Consider the following 18,617-nt stretch of genomic DNA (forward strand, 5'->3'; position numbering starts at 1 on the left):
TCTTCTACAGCTTATAAATGTTCAACAGTAAACTGTATCTGATAGATGTGAGACGTTAACAATAGACTTGGTTTCAGTGTGTGTCATGGGGATACTTTGTCAAGGAAAAGCCTGTTGCCTCAAAGGTAGATGGGAATTGAAGACAGCCCATTTTTCATTTATGTACAGGTATCAAGGTCTCTTGGGCATTTTGTAATAGTGCTTTTCCTTGTGAACAGTGAGACTCTTCATAACTACTTTCCTAACACTACAAACATGGGTACTTTGTCAGAAGATGACTGCAGTGGTTTAAAGCAATTCTTTGTTTACAATTTCAGGGAGGAAATAAAAAAGAAAGCAATTCCAAGATATGGGAGTGGGGGGCTGTGTACAATGTGTGTGTTTGTATATAACAGAAATTAAAATAACTTCTGTTCACATTTTAATATACAAAATCACATAACTTTGGACACAGATTTGGATCAAAGACCACATTAATAGGTTGTACAGGTTCAGTTCTGGTTTCTAAATTTAGGTAGACTAAGTTTGAAACCTGTATACTCCTGGGTGATTTACTACTTTTCAAGCTGGAGTTTCCTAATGTGAAATGTGAATATGTAAAAACAGCTACCTCTCAGAATTATACAATATATGATAGCTGGCAGATGGCACACCCTATATAGGTAATCACTGCTACTTTGTAAGTTTTCATCTGCTGGGCTCTAATGCTGAAGAGTGAGCAGGGAGGGAGTTTTATTTTTCTCCTGTTTATTCCCTATATGCAACACTCTGCAGAGAAATGGGCATATGCAATGTTGCCACTCATCTTTTGCTAGATGAAAGAGCAGTGTCAGATACTGCAGCAGGTTAAGCAAAGTATGAGGGAAATATATTAGATCAAAAGTTATGAAGTCCCTCATAACCTGTTATAAGAAATAAGGGAAGAAAGCAAATGAAGGGTGGCAGTTATATTTATCAATACCTTACTGCTTCAAATTTAACGTGTTGAGAAAATAATTACTGACTGTTTGAACATTGTTTAGCTTAGCAGCACAACTAGAATAATTCAGTGGAAGAGGAGTTTACAGACTGAAAACTGGAAGGTTATTTTAGCAAAGAAGCTTTATGAGGACACATAAAAATGTTTTGTAAAGCTGAGAATACCTCACTCATAACATGTTTTCTCCTTTTAACTGAACCATTTAGCTTACTCTATATTGCACATTTTATGCAATCCTTTCAATTTTTGCTTTTCTTCAAATGACTATAATATGCCAAGAGAAACAATGAATTGTGTAATTCATAAAATAATCTATTTACACATTTTCTCTGCCTACCCTCTTTGAAGGATGTGTATAATTAAGGAAACATTTCTAGAGGGATAAAACTTGAAACCAGAGGGGAGAGCACTTGCCATCCTAGACCCTACCTTGAGGCAGGATGGATGTTCCATCTATTCTAATGTTTAATACCATTCATTATTTTCTATAATCCCTAAGTCTTTGGAAGTTAGTTTACTCTGAGCAAACCCAAAATTAGGTCAGACCTCCTAAAATTGTATTCCTTCCAATATTAGCATGCTTGGCCTTCCAAGTGAGGAAATATAGACAGAGGCGGGGAGCTGGTAATAACTTTCTATTGCTGTGTAACAAATTACCACAAATTTAACAGCTTCAAACAATATTCATATATTATCTCATACTTTCTGGAGGCTATGAGTCCATGTAGAGCATAAATGGGTTCACCATTCAGGGTTAAAGGGACTGAGATCAGGTATTACCCCAGCTGCATTCCTTTCTGGAAGCCTTGTTTGAGAGTCTGCTTCCAAACACATTCACATTTTTGGCTGAGTTCAGTTACCTTTCGATGAAGACCCGAGTCCTGTTTCCTCGCTGGCTGTTAGCCGGGGGTAACTCTCAAGTCCTGGAGGTCACCTACATTCCATTATACAAAGCTCCTTCCATCTTCAGAGGCCGCAGTAGAGCTTTTCCTGCAGCTGTCTCATGCCAAATCCCTCTCATGAGTGAAAGTCTTTGTCCAGGAAGAGCCAGCCCCTTCCAAGGATCATCTGATTAGGTCAGCTTTGCTGAAGATAATCGCCCTGTTTTAAGGTCAGTTTATTTGGGACCTCAATTACATCTTAAAAATTCCTTCACAGCAGCACCTACTGAGATTAGTGTCTGAGTGAAAGAGTTGAAACCATGTGTTGTACCAGACAGTAGGAATTTTGGATGCTGTGTGAGAATTCTACCTGTACAGTCTCAACCCTGTCCTCCATTACATGGCTCTTAAACCTCTCCCTTAAGAAACATTCCTCAATACTATCATCACTGTATGCCATTACTTTGGAAGCTCTATGAAGTATACAAAATGCTGAAGTTTTAGAGATGGAAAGATATGGGTTTAAATCCCTTCTATATTTGCTGTGAGATTTCAAATGGATTACTTGATCTCTCAGAGCCTCAGTTTCCTGAGTGGTAAAATCTAGGGAATTAGGAAAAGTAATACAATGGCAATCATCTGTCCTATGCTAGACACACAACAAAGTTTAGGTTCCTGACTTTTCATGCTTCTTTTGAATGTTCTGTGATAGCTCCTCCAATCCACATCTATTTGTTCTGTATAAAGCCTTGGGATCTGGAAAAACTAAGATTTTACAAACTTCAGAAATAAGTTGATTTTCAATAAACAACCTAACAAATGTCTTGAAAATTCTACATTATGCTTTTTTTTTTCTTTTTTTTTTTTTTTGAATAAAACAATTCACTGGTGTTGATTGGCATATATTCATTAAAAATTTTAATTAAAAGTATAATATCCTCCCTTGCTTTTCACTATTATTTAGAACTTCTAACACCTCCTACGCCCCAAGGGGAGGAAAAAAGAAATAATATTATATGAAGACAGCCAAGCAGTCAGTAGACTCCCACTATTGAAAAAAAATCCCAAAATATCTGTTAAAATGCTATTGGTAAGAGATTTGGCAGGATGATGATTACATGTGGGTAGAACAGCAGTTTCCATAATAATTATGTGGGTTGCGAGCAGATTTTGAAAAAGAAAACGCTGGGATGTGGTCTAATGAATGTTCTCATTAACCTTAATAGCATCAGGTAGAGAAGGGAGAGGACCATTTTGGAGGGGGAACCAACTTAGCCTTTCAGAATCATTTTATAAAGCATGGTTTTCTCAATTAAAAAAGAATATATGGAATTGTCTGAACAGAATTCTCTATAATTTGTATTTTGCTTTTTAAAGCCTAATTTTCTAATAAGTTATTTTAAACATCTCTTGAGCACTTAATATGTGCCAGACATTATAATAAACATAAGGATGAAGCAACATCCAAAACATAAAATGTATAGTCTACTTGGGGAAAACACAAGAAAATGTACCTAACTTTAATAGGATGATAAATGCAAAACTAAAAGCATCATAACATTGCCTCCTTGAAAGCAGAAATCTTGTCTTTTTGTTCACCACTATACCTCCACATTTAGAATACGAGTTACCCAATACCTGTTCAGCAAATAAAGGAAAAAATGTCACAGTGTTTTGGAAGCAGAGAGGAGGGAACTATTTAGCCCCAGGGAGCTTGGGAAAGGTTTTTATAAGTTGCATTGAAGCTCGGTCTATCTGCTTGATTTATGAATTGGATTTTATCAAATCATGAAACACAGGAAGGGGTGAAAGGATGGAACTCTGTGCAGAGGGAATAACATACTCAAAGGCTTGGAGGTTTGAAAGAGTGACATATTTGAGAAATAAGAATAGAATCAGCATGCTATGTCTCCAATATACAACATGTGTCTGGTCAGTGTCAGCAGTAACAATATCATCATGATAAGCAGGACTAAAGAATTCAGTGAGCAAGAATAACTGAGTGTGCCTGGCACACCCATGACAAATTTCCCCCTCATTTCCCTTCACATTCCTGCTACAAATTTAATGACTTCAGGAACAGTCATTCTGTGCCTACATTTTTAGTCTGATGTTGTTCCTTTGAAACAGATTTTGAGGTGATTTATTTATGTTGTTTGCTCATGGCAGATGGTTCCCCAAGAACTCTGTAGAGTTATACTAAATAATTGTGTTGCCATTTGAGAGTTCAAATAATGAAATTCTATCCATTGCATGTGATTAGCCTTCTGTGTAAATAAATCAGGAGATTGTAAATGTAAGAACTAAAAGTTTGAAAACACCCAGAATGCTAATTGAGGTGATGGGGGAATAATCTCAGGGAGGCAAGACAGAAATGTGATATTCAGTAAGAGATGATTCAGTGACTAGAAACCTAATGAATTGTACTTCTGTGGACAGATTGAGTAAAAAGGAAAGAAGATGTTCACTCTAAAGGATAAATGAGGAAACTTCCAATGGTCTGGAAGTCCTCAGTTCCTATCCAATCAGGTCATGCCTAATGGAATGAAGAGAACATGAAGAATGTTCCTCAAGGATCACCCCATGCTACATATATTTTTCTGTTTTCCATAGCAATAACTGAAAACATATACTGATAAAAAATAAAAAGGAAAGAAATATTATATTATATGCCTTGTAAAGTTTTAGATTTTTATAAGGGAGACAAAGTTTAAAGTTATAAGTTATATAGCATCTCTATATTAACGCTCAATAATGCATGAAACTTTTGTCTTTATAATTTTCCAAGAGTTCTTTTTATTCCTGTTAGCATGTAACCCTCAGAGGCTTCCACATTTCAGAAATGTGCTTTGATATTAAATCTAGTGATTGTAAATACTTCAGTAATTATTTTATAGCCATAAACATTTGGTATGATTTATATGAGTAAATTTACCTATTAGAGGACAAGTAAGATTATCAAGTAAAATTAAGTTTAGACTAATTTAGACTCATATTAGGAAATTATGAGAGTTAAAGTTTGGAAAGTTAGGTTGCTAATGTTTGGAATAATTAGAAGAAAATAAGTGATTTAAGGCAAGAGAAGAGAGAGAAGGTTGTAGGAGTTTTCAAGCATGAACATGATGAGGAGGGGTTTTTATAGTTGGAGACAAGTACAACATTTGAAATCTTAGTGTAAAGTAGGGCTAGGGGACAAGATGGTCCATGGTATAACTATGTGTGGATGCCAATATGTCCAGAAGTTAAAAGTCAATAGTCAACAGCTTGGGTGTTAAATGTTACCAAGGATAATAACAGTAATAGCATTTCAGTGTGCTTTATGCGTTAGTTAACTATTTAAGTGTTTTATCGGTCTTAATGTATGTAATCCTTATAATGTAATATTATTAGTACTTACTTTACAAATAAGAAAATTAAGGCACAGAGATATTCAATTGTCTTAATTACAGTTAAAGTGTTAGAATAAGGATTCAAACCCAAATGGTGTGACTCTAGAATCTGTGCTCTTAGTCGTTATACTTCCTTTCCCATAATAGGAAATGTGGTTTAAATTTCAAAGAAAAAACAATAAAGGGTTGGAAGGAAAAATGTGAGCCAAGTGGTAAACATCTAGGAAGGTAAAAGTGAACACTGAAGAAGAATGCAAGACTGAGGGTGATGAGAACTGAGTGATATAAATGAATGGATGACATTCACTTCACATTGAAGGCAGTGATGAGAAGACATAGGGACCAAGAGTCAGTTTCCCTGCCTGTCCTCTAAGTCAGGAGTGGGAGATGATAAAGCACATGAAAAAGTCACCCAGGAAAACTGGGTTTCTCTTGGTATGAGACAGAAGAGAGAAGAGGCAGAGGAAAAAGAAACCACTCAAAAAGTGGGGATATAGGGGAGATGAACTGCTTTAAGCTAAAAATAAATATATTAGCCAAAAAAAGCAATTGTTTGCATAGCTCATTGCATTCCTTTACTAAGTCTTGAACTAAAAAATAAGTGGTCAAGAATTGTCTTGAGACCTTTCAAGGAGATAAGTCATAATGACCTGTCAGTCCTATCAATGCAGGCTAGTGTGACCTGGCATTAAGAAGGAAAGGATCACTTATCATTGGTTTACCCCTCTATGCACTGACAGGCAGACACCGTGCTAGAAACATACTAAGCATTCAGTAAGTAACTGTTTGCTAAGTGAACTAATGATCATAACTGATGATGCCAAGCTCTTATTCTTTGGATGCTTGACACTGTGACAGAATTTACAGTGGATACATTTTATGGAATATGGTTGGGCAAATATTATAATACAATTAAAACATACTATTTAGAAGATACTAGGTTAAGAACATATTGATTGATTTTAAGTTATATTGCCTTATTATTATTCTCATTTTTTCTAGCTTTATTTAGTTCTAATTGACTAATAAAATTATAAGATATATAAAGTGTAAAACATGATGATTTGATGTACATATACATTGTAAAAGGATCACTTCCCCATCAAGTTAATTAACACACCTATCACCTCACATATTTACCTTTTTTTCTTTCAGGCAAGAACATTAAAGCTCTACTCTGTTAACACATGTCAATTATACAATACAGTGTCCACTATATTCACAATGTTATATATTATATCCTCAGACTTTATTCATCTTATAACTGAAAGTTTTACCAAACTCTCCCTATTTTCCCCACCCTGCGGACCCTGGCAGCCACTTTTCTATTCTCTGTTTCTATGAATTTTGTTTTATTTATTTATTGTTTTTGATTTCTCATATAAGTGATACCATCTGGTATTTGTTTTTCTCTGTCTGGCTTATTTCACTTAGCATAATGTCCTCTCAGTTCATCTTTTTTGTTGTTTTGTTCACGTATTGTATTAATTAACCAAATATTTATTGAGCGCATGCCATATGCCAGACACTATGCTAGATGCTGATTGAAATATCAGTAAAACAGAATAGACCTATTTGCTGCAGCCTCAGTGGAGTTTATAATATCGTAGAGGAAAGTGACATTCTCTAAATCAGCATGCATATCACTAATTATAGATATATTAAGTTATTAGTTTATGCAATTGCCTAGACAACCAGAAAATTGACCCCTCTGTCAGAAGATGAGGATGCTGGGAAAAGCTTTTCAGAATCAGAGAGACACCATCATATGTAGACCATAGAGGAAACTATACAGAAGTGAAATATTTTGATGAAAAATGTAGTTCTTTCAAAAGTTGAGTAGAGTTGGTGCCAAAGATTAAAAATGAAAACTCATTTGGTAGCATAGTTCTCACTATGATTTCCAGAAGAGAAGTAATGAGCATTCAAATTTATAAAATATTTTATTATTTCAGAACAGTTTTAGTTCACAGAAAAATTGAGAGGAAGGTACACAGATTTCCCATGTACCTCCTGCCCTGACACATGCATAACTTCCCTAAATCATCAACTTCCTCCATGAGAATGGTACATTTGTTATAATTGATGAAACTATGACACAAATCACCCAAATTTCACAGTTTACATTCTTGATATTGTACATGTATCCATCATTGTGGTATCATCCAGGGTAGCTTCACTATCCTAAAAATTCCGTGTTCTACCTCTGCCCCACCCCTCCTTTATCCCTGGCAACCATGGATCTTTTTACTGCCTCCATGGTTTTGCCTTTTCCACAATGTCATATAATTTTATTTAGAAAATGCATTCAAGTTTTTTTCCATGTTCTTTCTTGACTTGACAGCTCACTTCTCTTTAGCACTAGTTAACATTCCGTTGTCTGGGTGTAGCAGTTTGTTTTCCTATTCACTTGCAGAAGGACATCTTGGTTGCTTCCAAGTTGTGACAACTATGAATCAAGCTGCTCTAAATATACATGTGCAGATTTTTCTGTGTATATAAGTTTTGAACTTCTTTGAGTTAATATTAAGAAATGTGATTGGTGGATCATTTGATGAATATGTTCAGTTTTGTAAGAAACACCCAAACTGTCTTCAAAGTGACTATACCATTTGGCATTCCCACCACTAATTAATGAGAATTTCTGTTGCTCCATGTTCTTTTAGCATTTGGTATTGTCTGTGTTCTGGAGTTTGGTTATTCTAATAACTATATAATGCTATCTTGCTGTTTTAATTTAAAATGAATGATAAAGTAATAATTTTAAAGTTAAAATATTTATGTTATAAGCATATAATGGTATAGAATATTAGGTCTTTACAACTCTATAGTTATCATTATTTCTCATTTGAGTGCCAACAGCTATTATTCAGCATACAAAAACAAACATAATAGAGTAGGTTAAATATGGTACTGGAACTACATATAAGAAAACTATTAACTTGTATTTTTAACATTTAAATCAATTTTATAGAAATTATATATAAATTAAGAGAAAAGAAATGCTAGAGAGCATATAAAGGAAAATATGATTATCGCAGACCCCAACATGTATTCATGTTCTTCTTTATTACCCAAACCTGATCTCTTCCTGTATTTTACAAACTAGGGCATGGAGCTACAATATCATTAGTTTTCTCCCATAAACCATAAATATCCCCATTACTCCCTCTTTGCTATACATTGAGTCCAGGAGATTCCTAGAATTCCTTATAAATAAGGCTCATCTTCCCCACTGCTGCTGCTGCTTTAATTCAGTCCTGCATAGGTTTGCTTGACCATTGTAACACATTTTCTTTTATTTTTTTAAATAAAATTTTACTGTTTATACTATTAGAGTTGTCCCAGTTTTTCCTTCTTTGACCTCCTCCACCCATCCCATCCATCTGCTCCTAGAGTCAACTCCCACACTGTTGTCCGTGTCCATGGGTCATTCATACATGTTCTTTGACTAATCTCTTCACCTTTTTCAACAAGTCTCCACCTCCCCCCGACCCTTATAGCTGTCAATCTGTTCCATGTTTTTATGCCTCTGATTCTACTTTGCTTGTTGGTTTATTTTGTTCATTAGATTCCACTTATAAGTGAGAGCATATGGTATTGTCCTTCACCAACTGGCTTATTTCATTTAGCATAATAGTCTTCAGTGCCATCTATGCTGTTGCAAAAGGCAAGACTTCCTTCTTTTTTACTGCTACATAGTATTCCATTGTATCAGTGTACCACAGGAATAAATCTAACCAAGGATGTAAAAGACCTATAGGAAAATTATAAGATACTGAAGAAATAAATTAAAGAAGATACAAATAAGTGGAAGCACATGCCATGTTCATGGTTAGGAAAAATTAACATTATTATAAAGTCCATATTACCCAAAATGATCTATAGATTCAATGCCATTCCTATCAAAATTCCAATGATGTATTTCACAGAACTAGGACAAATATTTCAAAAATCTATGGACTTACAAATTGCCCCACATAGCAACAGCAAATCTGAGAAATAAGAATAAAGTTGGAGGAATCAAACTATACTACAAGGCCATAGTAATCCAAACAGCCTGGTACTGGCATAAAAACAGACACAGAGATCTGGAACAGAATGGAGAGCCCAGAAATAAACCCACACCTTTATAGACAGTTAATCTTCAACAGAAAAAGCAAGCACATACAATGGGCTAAAGATAGTTTATTCAATAAGTGGTGTTGGAAAAATTGGACAGATACATGCAGAAAAATGAAATTAGATAACCGTCTTACACCAAACACAAGAATAAATTCAAAGTAGATCAAAGACTTAAATGTTAGACCTGAAACCATAAAAATCCTAGAAGAAAACATATGCAGTAACATCTTGGACATTGCTCATAGCAATTTTTTATCAGATATTATCTCCCCAGGCAAGGGAAACAAAAGAAAAAGAAATAAACTTTTGTTCTATACCACTAATATATTGCAACTGTATGTTGCTAGAAAATAATTTAGTCCAAGATAGTTATAATTTAAGAAATGTTAAAGAAAATAAGGGAAGTTATAGAGATCAATGAAGTAAATTTTGACTGGGGAATTTCAGAGTCAATTTTGTTTTAAACAAAAACCTTCTGTTAGAAATAGATGAGAAGTCAACATTTATGTGTTGATCATTATGAAAAATAATGGAAATTGGGGTTTGAGAGGATAAAGGGGGAGGGTAGATTATAGAATGTGTATATATATACATATATACATATGATGCAATCTTAGGGAAAAAATGAAAATAAATTCCTGCTAGATGAACATGTCCTTAGGATATCTGCTGGGAAGATTTAAAGGAATCTATGGTATCTACTGAGGAGGTGTTTGAGAGTGGGTACATTTTGAAGATTCCTCCTTTAATTAAACCAACCTCAGTAATTAAAAATTTTTTTCAAAAATAAATAAAAGTAAAGTGGGTTATTTTTCTGTTTCAAATGTTCAAGTTACTCTGTTTATATAGCCAAAGAAAGACTGGATGTCTGACTAAAAGAACATCCAAATTAAGAATTTATATGTACACTCGATTCTTGCTACTCACAATAGTTATGGTCTATAAACATACACCAAGCACTGAATAAGTGAATAGTGGTCATTGCTCCCAGGAGAAATATAAGTTTAAATTGCCATAAGCTTCTAGTCACAATATTTTCAACTACTCAATACATGATCTTGCTTATGTGTGTTCCTGTCTAAAACACCTTATTTCATATATAGTTATTTCATTAATATTAAACTCATAGAAAACAGTCCTTTATTCATGCCCACATGCAGCTGATTTTATATAGGTATTTTCTATGTAAGGTATATCACAGCCTTCTTGCACTTGAGAATTTGATAACAAATCAGAAGTATGATTGGGGGTTATTTTGAACAGCAAAATCAACAAAAAAAACACACAAAAATAAATTTTAGTAAATAGGTGACTCTGCAAATACATAATCTGAGGACTGGTCCATATCAAATAATTGGAAAGAAAATAATGTAATGGATTAGAGGAGGTAGATAAAATACCAGCCAGTGAGAACAGAGAGAAATTAGGTGGATGGATAGATGGCTGCCTGGATGGATGGATGAATGGATGGATGGAGGAACTGACAGGTAACTAGATAGGTAGGTAGGTAGATAGATAACTAGATAGGTAGGTAAGTAGGTAGATAGGTAGATAGATATAGATCAATAGATACATACATACAAAATCTAGAAAAGTGCCTTAACTGTGGTACATTTTCAATTTGTTTTCTAATGTTGCTCCCCCTTTTTTCCTGTTTGTTAAAATATCTGTTACCCAAAAGCATTAAAGTAGTGCCAGAATCTTGAGAGTCCCCACTATCGATGCAACAGAAAGCAGTATATAGTAGAAAGTAAGCTCAAGCCTTTCTTGGTATTTTATTTTACTTTTAAATTTATTATTCCTTACTTAGAGATACCCTATCATCTTAATGCCATTCTTTAAAGTAAATTTTTATGAAAATGTTAATATTTAATAACCTAAAGTCAATACAGCACCATCTAACTTAGCCACCACTGAGCTGAAACTGGAAAAGTCAGCATCTGTGCTGCCTGTCATTATCAGAACAAATAAGTAGAGACAAGGATTGAATCTTTATGGGCACTTTATTCAAATGGCTGGCAATCTGAAAAGACACTGGGTTATGTACCCTAAAAGACTTTTTTTATAAGAAGAAGAAAATTGTGGGTTAGGAATTTGGAATTCAAGGTAAAATTAGGTAAAGGGTTTGGAATTCAGGAAAAGGGTTAATTAGGTAAAAGCTGAAGTTTCATGGTTTTCCTACCATCCTTTCTTCTATGGACTGGTGATTCTTATCTGAGTCCTGGGCAGCAGACCTCTCCCTGGAGCACAAGGGCTCAGATACCATCTTGGTCATTTACAGTCCTCCAGGGGCACAAATGTTGAACTGCTTGATCCAGTCATCCTGGTTTCTAAAACAGTAGCTTTCCATATGCATTAATTATTAAACTTATTAACTATAAGTTAGAATTAAAAGTTTTCCAATTATTAAGTTCCCTCCTCAGAATAAACTTTCTTGAGGCTTACAGAGCAGATAATCCCCAATAAATTCAAATAAAATAACCCTGTTTAGTCACATAGATATTGAAATTTTCTGTTTATACACCAATTCTTTATGATTTTTATTTTGCTGTTGAATGAAAATATATGGGCCAAAATTATTTTAAAGTCTCAACTCTAACTTATCGGCAGCCGTCCGTCTCAAGAGACGATGGTGTAGCTTCTTAAGAGTCTATCTGCACCGCCGAGAATGGTTGTGCAGTCCGACTCGGGAGTGACACGGTATCTGTCTCCTCCCGTGTTGAATCGACATTTTGTGATGACGCTGGAGTGTCCTCTCCAGTGAAGCTGAAGCTACAGAGCCTGGGCAGGGTGATATGGAGGGTCTGCTGTTGCCCATGCAGCAGACCCCCCCTCTCTTCGCAGCTGAAGGGTCCAAGGGAAAGACGGAGTCAATACAGCTTGGCTTCAGGTGCGCCGCAGGAGTTGCCGGTGTTGACTACAACGTCAAACCGCCTTAGGGACTCCGGCTCCGGATTTTCTGTTGGGGTTTACTCCCTTAGCCTTTCCCCTGAAGAGGTATGCCGCAAGGCAGCGGAGGTTTTTTGGAGTCAGAGTTTTCCTTCTCTGATGTGCCCTGACTGGAAGATCGAACCAGCGACACTTAGCTCGCAGGCCGACGCTCAATCCACTGAGCCAAACCAGCCAGGACACTCTAACTTATAGGCTACTAATAAAATATCAAGTCTAGCTAAAATTTTAAATATAGAAAAGAGATTTGTACCTTTTTTCAAAAGCTAAAGAACATAATGAAAGATGAGTGAATTAACACGATCTTCCTCTGACACTTTTTTATGGAAATAAAACCTCCAAAAAAGTTTATGAGGGCAGACTTTTACAATCCCCTTTAAATTCAATGAATTAATTGTGAAGGGTAAATTGGACCCATTATAATTTTACACTTCTTATGTAATATTCATAAGAATAGCATTACTTGAGAGCAAGCTAGTGATAACAGAAGAAGCAATTTAAAGTCTCTCTTCCTTGGATGGTGGGTGCTTGATAAGCAGAGCATCCTGTCCAATTCAAAGCATGTTATGCATCTCCTCAAATGCCAATAAGACACACACTCTCATATCAGTGATATAATAAACCCTCCAAAACAGAGGGAGAAAATGAAGCAAACAAGCCTACTTCATTTCAACTTGTCAGCTTTAAATAAAGTCTTCTGTGGCTGAAAATGAGAATCTTGAGGGAAGATGTGTGAAGTAACAAAATTCAACACTGGAACAAAACAAACATATTGCATTACTTTTTCCCCTGATTTGCCACAAAAGTTTTTGAAATTTCACCATAGATAATTTTTAATAATAAAATACCTTCTTGTCTAGGAGGACTTAGAGAAAGAGGTAGTTTATTTTCTTTGTTTTTTTCCTCCTCTTCCACCCACTAAGGCCTTAGGAAATATCTCAAGTTGTCTCAAGCCCCTATAATATCTTAGTGAGTAATCTGTGACCTTTGGAACAACTCTCGCTATCAATTTTTAAGTTAGAGTTGATATAGAAGAGTATACTGAAAAAAAATCCTTTTGCACTTTTATTAATTAATTAATTACATAATACTTCTGGCACAGATTTTATATGCAAAATATGCTCTCTGCCTACAAAAATAAAGTATAAAGGACAAAAGGCATTTGAAGGATGATAAAAAGAAATTAACATTGATAAACATAAGTATCAGCATATCAAAAAAGTAAACAATGATTACTAATATACAGTAATCCCTCTCTATATCGCGGTTCACTTATCACGGCCTCACTGTATCACGGGATTTTAAAATATATAATATTTAATTATTTATCATGGATTTTTCGCTATATTGTGGAATTTTGTGGTACTGTATACATATGTTGTTAAAGTTACATAGGTTTAAGAGCATAGAATAAATATAAGGTTTCTACTTCGTGAGGAGATCTAGAACGTAATACCTGCGACAAGTGAGGGAATACTGTAAATCCTTTCCTTCACCCTTTTCCCAGTGCCCACTCCCCTTAACCCAACTTGTCTCCAAACACTCCAACAAGGCACTCAGGAGACTCCATTCCATTCTTCTACTCAATTCTTTCCATATCCCTTCCCTTCCCTCTTTGGTGTTTTTTTTTTTTTTTTTTTTTCATTTCCCCTTGACTTTCTTTATTTTTCCTGAAAGAGCAGTTGCTCCTCTTCAAAGGAAGGATAGCACCACCACTGGGTCCCAGCAGGTGCATAGCACAAGTGGTACAAATTCCAGTGGTACAAAAGGCAGTGTCTTTTTCCTGAATGTCTCAAGGTGTGAACAAAGTTGATATAAAAATCATTTCATATCTTTTATTTCCAATGTTGTGTCTCATGTATTTTTCTAATAAGCTTAGAATACTTTCCCTTATTCTGTTATATGCAAACCATTATAACATGAATTCTCTGATTTCAACTCTTTTATTGTGAAATTTCTAGATTACTTTGAGTGATCAGTACATAGAATGATGGTGCTGTTGAGGAGTATGCACCCTGACACCATCCTTGATGGCATATTGTTAAGATGTTCTTTCAATCACTCCAATGTAAAACATAATTTCATATGTGTATTTTAAGTGCATTAGAGAAAAAGCATGAGATAAGAAAAAAATATATGGGCTATGGACTATAAGGACTTCAGTTTCAGGCTCTGACAAATCAATATTGAATAGAATGTTTATAATCAGCAGGTTTTTTTAAACCTCTCTATAATTCATTTGTAAAGTGTAGGAAAGAAGGAAAGGAAGAAAGAAAAGAAAGAAAGAAAGAAAGAAAGAAAGAAAGAAAGAAAGAAAGAAAGAAAGAAAGAAAGAAAGAAAGAAAGAAAGAAAGAAAGAAAAGAAAGAAAGAAAGAAAGAAAGAAAGAAAAGAAAAGAGAGAAAGGAAAGAAAGAGAGGAGAAAGGGAGGAAGGATATTGTGTCATAGAAGTTAATAATAAGCATGTCTTATATATATGTTTCATTCTTATTTTATGATCATTATAATAATTACTATAAGGAAAAAATGTATTTGAAGTTAACTTGAAATAGCTATAAAATGTTCAGTAAATAGTGTAAATGGTGATATTATGCAGCTTCCAGGCATACATTGTATTTTGCAACCAGTAAAATTCTGCCAAAGCATTAGGTTATTCTCTGCAGTTCAAAGTGGGCTTGGTGCCTTCCAGCACTCTTAGACCCAAAGTTTCCATTGTGTTTTGCACTTTTTTATTCTATCAAGCTGCTATCTCAGTAATCATATAGGTGCAATGCAGGACAGTGGTACGGCCTGAAGTAGCTATTTAATGACATCTTTGGAAAAGGAAAGCCAATGGAATCATAGGCTTAGGACATATCTGTTCTAAGCTAAAGGGTTTTCTCTTTCCCCACAGTGATGGATGGGCTGACAGGTATGATGTCACAGATGGCTATCAGCGAGAAGCTGTTGGTGGAATCACAATCAAGCTCCAATCTCCTGATGTCAAGTGGTTTGATGATTATTATCTGAAGCTCCGGCCAGAAACAAACCTCCGAAACCCTTGGTTTCAAGAATTTTGGCAGCATCGTTTTCAGTGTCGGCTGGAAGGGTTTGCACAGGAGAACAGCAAATACAACAAGACCTGCAATAGTAAGCAGACTTATCGTTTCATTTAAAGTGGATAAGGCTGAGGCTCCAATTTAAGTACACTGTGTCATAGGGATAGCAGCTGTAATCTGTTGGGGAGGAGGGCTCTTACATAAACTGAGTATTGCTACTTACAGTGATTAAACAGGGTTTATTCTCATAGGAAAGCAGTGTCTACTCAATTGAAATTTAAAATTATTAGATTATTTATATTTATATCATTCAAAATGTTGGCATTGTGCTAAAAGGGTAATGTGAGTTCCATAGTAGACTCGCAGGTTGTTCTTGAGAACCTCAAAGGCAACTACATACTGCTCTTTGATTTTTAGTAGTTAGCACATTGTGAGACATAAGAATGAATGAATAAGTGAATGTTGAAGGATGAAGCCAATTTCTACTTGCACCAATAAACCATAAAATAGTAGCAGGGAAGTGCTATATATAAATATGATGTTTCGAGACACATAACCTGATAATGTGCCAAATATTGCTTTAGTTGTAAGTTGTAAAGGCACCAAAATAAGGAAAACTAGTTCTTGTCTTCAAGGCGCTTAGTGTGTTTTAAGAGAGCTAGTCATGCCAACAAAAATTACAGTTCAACATTGTCATTGGTACAAGGGTTAAACAAAACATTTGGTTATTATAGTATGCATGCATAAGGGGGCTGTTCAAGGAATAGTTTAAAGTAGAATTTCAGCTTTGGGTGTTGATAGTGGGGGATTTGGTCCCCCTTCCTTGAGGTCTATGGGGAAAGTAAATCCCTTCTCTGGTTTACAAGACCAGTATAATAAATATACTACGTAGACTCTTCACTTTAAGAGTTTGTTTTCGGCTGCAGCATGTCCAAAAGAAATCTTGATTCTAGTAACCAGCTAGGACCAATATTGTCAATGCCTTAAAAGGTTAATGTCTGTTAAAATTGGTAAGGGACTTGTTTGTACCGACTTAGCCCACAGGAGTAACAGGAACTTTGTATACATTTGCATCAAAGTAAAGTATTTTAGTTGGTAAGGTAGGTGCCTTCATCCATGATGCTGGAACACAAGAGTGTATTGGGGTAGTAGGTTTGAAATCCTGGTCCATGAACTAATGCCAGTTCCCAGGAAAGTTGTCACATACCAGCACCAAAATGAGAAAAATAGGAATAATGGAGTAAGTTTTTCATAATGCATTTTCCTCTGAGTTTGTCGATCCTCTGTTTTTTGTATCAGTTCATTCTTTTGTGAAATGGTGGAGATAGTAAATGGTGGTTTGTGATTGCTTTTAAACATCAGTGCTTAGTAAAATAAAAACTTAACTTTATGCCAGCTCCTATTGGGTAGAGGAGACAGATGCTGGAGTGCGTATATTTTACTGGTCAATGAAATCCAGAAATGGTAGAAGCACAGTGTGAGACTAGCTTTGTTTCTCTTTTACTTTCCATATCCTGCTAACTGTTGTCCAAAATCTTCAAATGCTTATTCATTTACTGTGTTTTTATTTATTTTTATGAAGAAATGTGTAGGAATAAACAGTGTTCTGATTTATTTTCACAATTTCAATTTTATGACTGTTATCATATCTTTCACAGTTCTATCCAATTTCTGAAGGACACAGACTTTTCTCCTCTTTTGAGATTTGGGGTATTATGCCTCTCTATGTTCCCATTCTATGATTGTGTAAAAATTAGTGTATGTAGCTATATTGGAGAAGTTATAATGGGCAAGCAGTATATCTGATCCCATCTCTAGTTCCTCTTTACTAAGGAGTTAGTGACAATGCTAACTATCCCGTGTAATTAAGAGAATTTTTCCAGTTGGTCTTTGCCCTCTTTTGTACTAGTGTTCTTGTCCCACTTCTTTTTGTCGGAAGTATCTTCCACTTGAAATAGTGCTTTGTTTCTCTTTTTTTCCTTCTGGAGCTCTTACTTAGATATAGTCTTGAAAAACTTGATTTCCATGAAAACAGTATTTCCATGGAAATGTTCTGTGAAATCCTCCCTTTGAACCTGTGGCTGTAGCTCTCTGTCTCTCCCATGAGCACCCTGATGTGATATCTCTGCTCAGAATCTGTTCCTTACTCCAGTACTAGAAAGTACTCAGTAGTCTCCCACCCCTTAGGAATCTTATGTGACCCCAGACGTCAGTTCATGTATAAACATGGACACATGTGTAATACCTTTATTATTCTTCTCCATGAGGGAAGTACTATTATCCTTACTTTAAAGCTAACAAAACTCAGATTTAGAGAGACAAATTAACTTGTTCAAGGTCACTTAACTATTAAGCACTGAAACTTAGAATTAAACTCAAATTTGTCTAGAGTGTAAGCAATATACTCCACTAAAAAGGTAGAATATTATAATTTTAAAAACATCGCCATCAAATTTGCATTATGTAATCATCAATATATAGGTCAAAGGTATCAAAAAGTAAAAATAAATCTTAAAATTATTTGTGTATGACTATAAAATGTAATAATAGTTACTCAGATATTCACTAATCTCTATTTTTGACCTTATTTCTTTTTTTTTTTAGTTTTTCAATTACAGTTGTCCCATTTTTCCCCCATTTCTCTCGACCCACCCAGCCCACCCCTTCTCCCATAATCATATCCCTCCCCGTTGTCCATGTCCATGAGTCATTTATACACGTTCTTTGACTAGATCCTTCCCTTACTTATCCCCCTTCTCTACCTCCCCGCTCCCCCCTGTTGACTGCTCTTTGTTCTATTTAGTTCGTTTGTTTGTGTTGCTCTTTAGTTTCCTGTATTAGGTAATATCATATGGTATTTTTCTTTCTTTGCCTGGCCTATTTCACTAAGCATAATTCTCTCTAGTTCCATCCATGTTGTTGCAAATGGCAGGAGTTCCTTCTTTCTTTCTGCTACACAGTATTCCATTATGTAAATGTACCACAGTTTTTTGGTCCACTCATCTATAGATGGGCATTTAGGCTGTTTCCAGCACTTAGCTATTGTAAACAGTGTTCCTATGAACATAAGTTCTTTTGAATTAGGGTTTTAGGATTTTTTGGGTATAGTCCTAGCAGTGGAAGCGCTGGTTCAAATGGCAGTTCCATTTTTAGTTTTTTGAGGTAATTCCATACTGTTTTCCATAGTGGCTGCACCAGTCTACATTCCCACCAACAGTGCAGTAGGGTTCCCGTTTCTCCACATCCTCGCCAGCAC

The 18,617-nt window shown here is 35.3% G+C and overlaps 1 protein-coding gene across 1 annotated transcript in view; it reads left to right on the forward strand.

Moving 5' to 3' along the window:
• The window catches only part of GRM5 (glutamate metabotropic receptor 5), a 481,197-nt gene that overhangs the window by 315,953 nt on the left and 146,627 nt on the right, over nucleotides 1-18,617 (forward strand). The window contains exon 3 of the mRNA XM_090267802.1: nucleotides 15,217-15,452. Within this exon, the coding sequence (XP_090123928.1) occupies nucleotides 15,217-15,452 (236 nt within the window). The remainder of the gene's footprint in view (nucleotides 1-15,216; nucleotides 15,453-18,617) is intronic.

Source organism: Furipterus horrens, unplaced genomic scaffold, assembly GCF_987537825.1.
Source record: "Furipterus horrens unplaced genomic scaffold, mFurHor1.1.pri manual_scaffold_2, whole genome shotgun sequence".
Lineage (NCBI taxonomy): Eukaryota > Metazoa > Chordata > Mammalia > Chiroptera > Furipteridae > Furipterus > Furipterus horrens.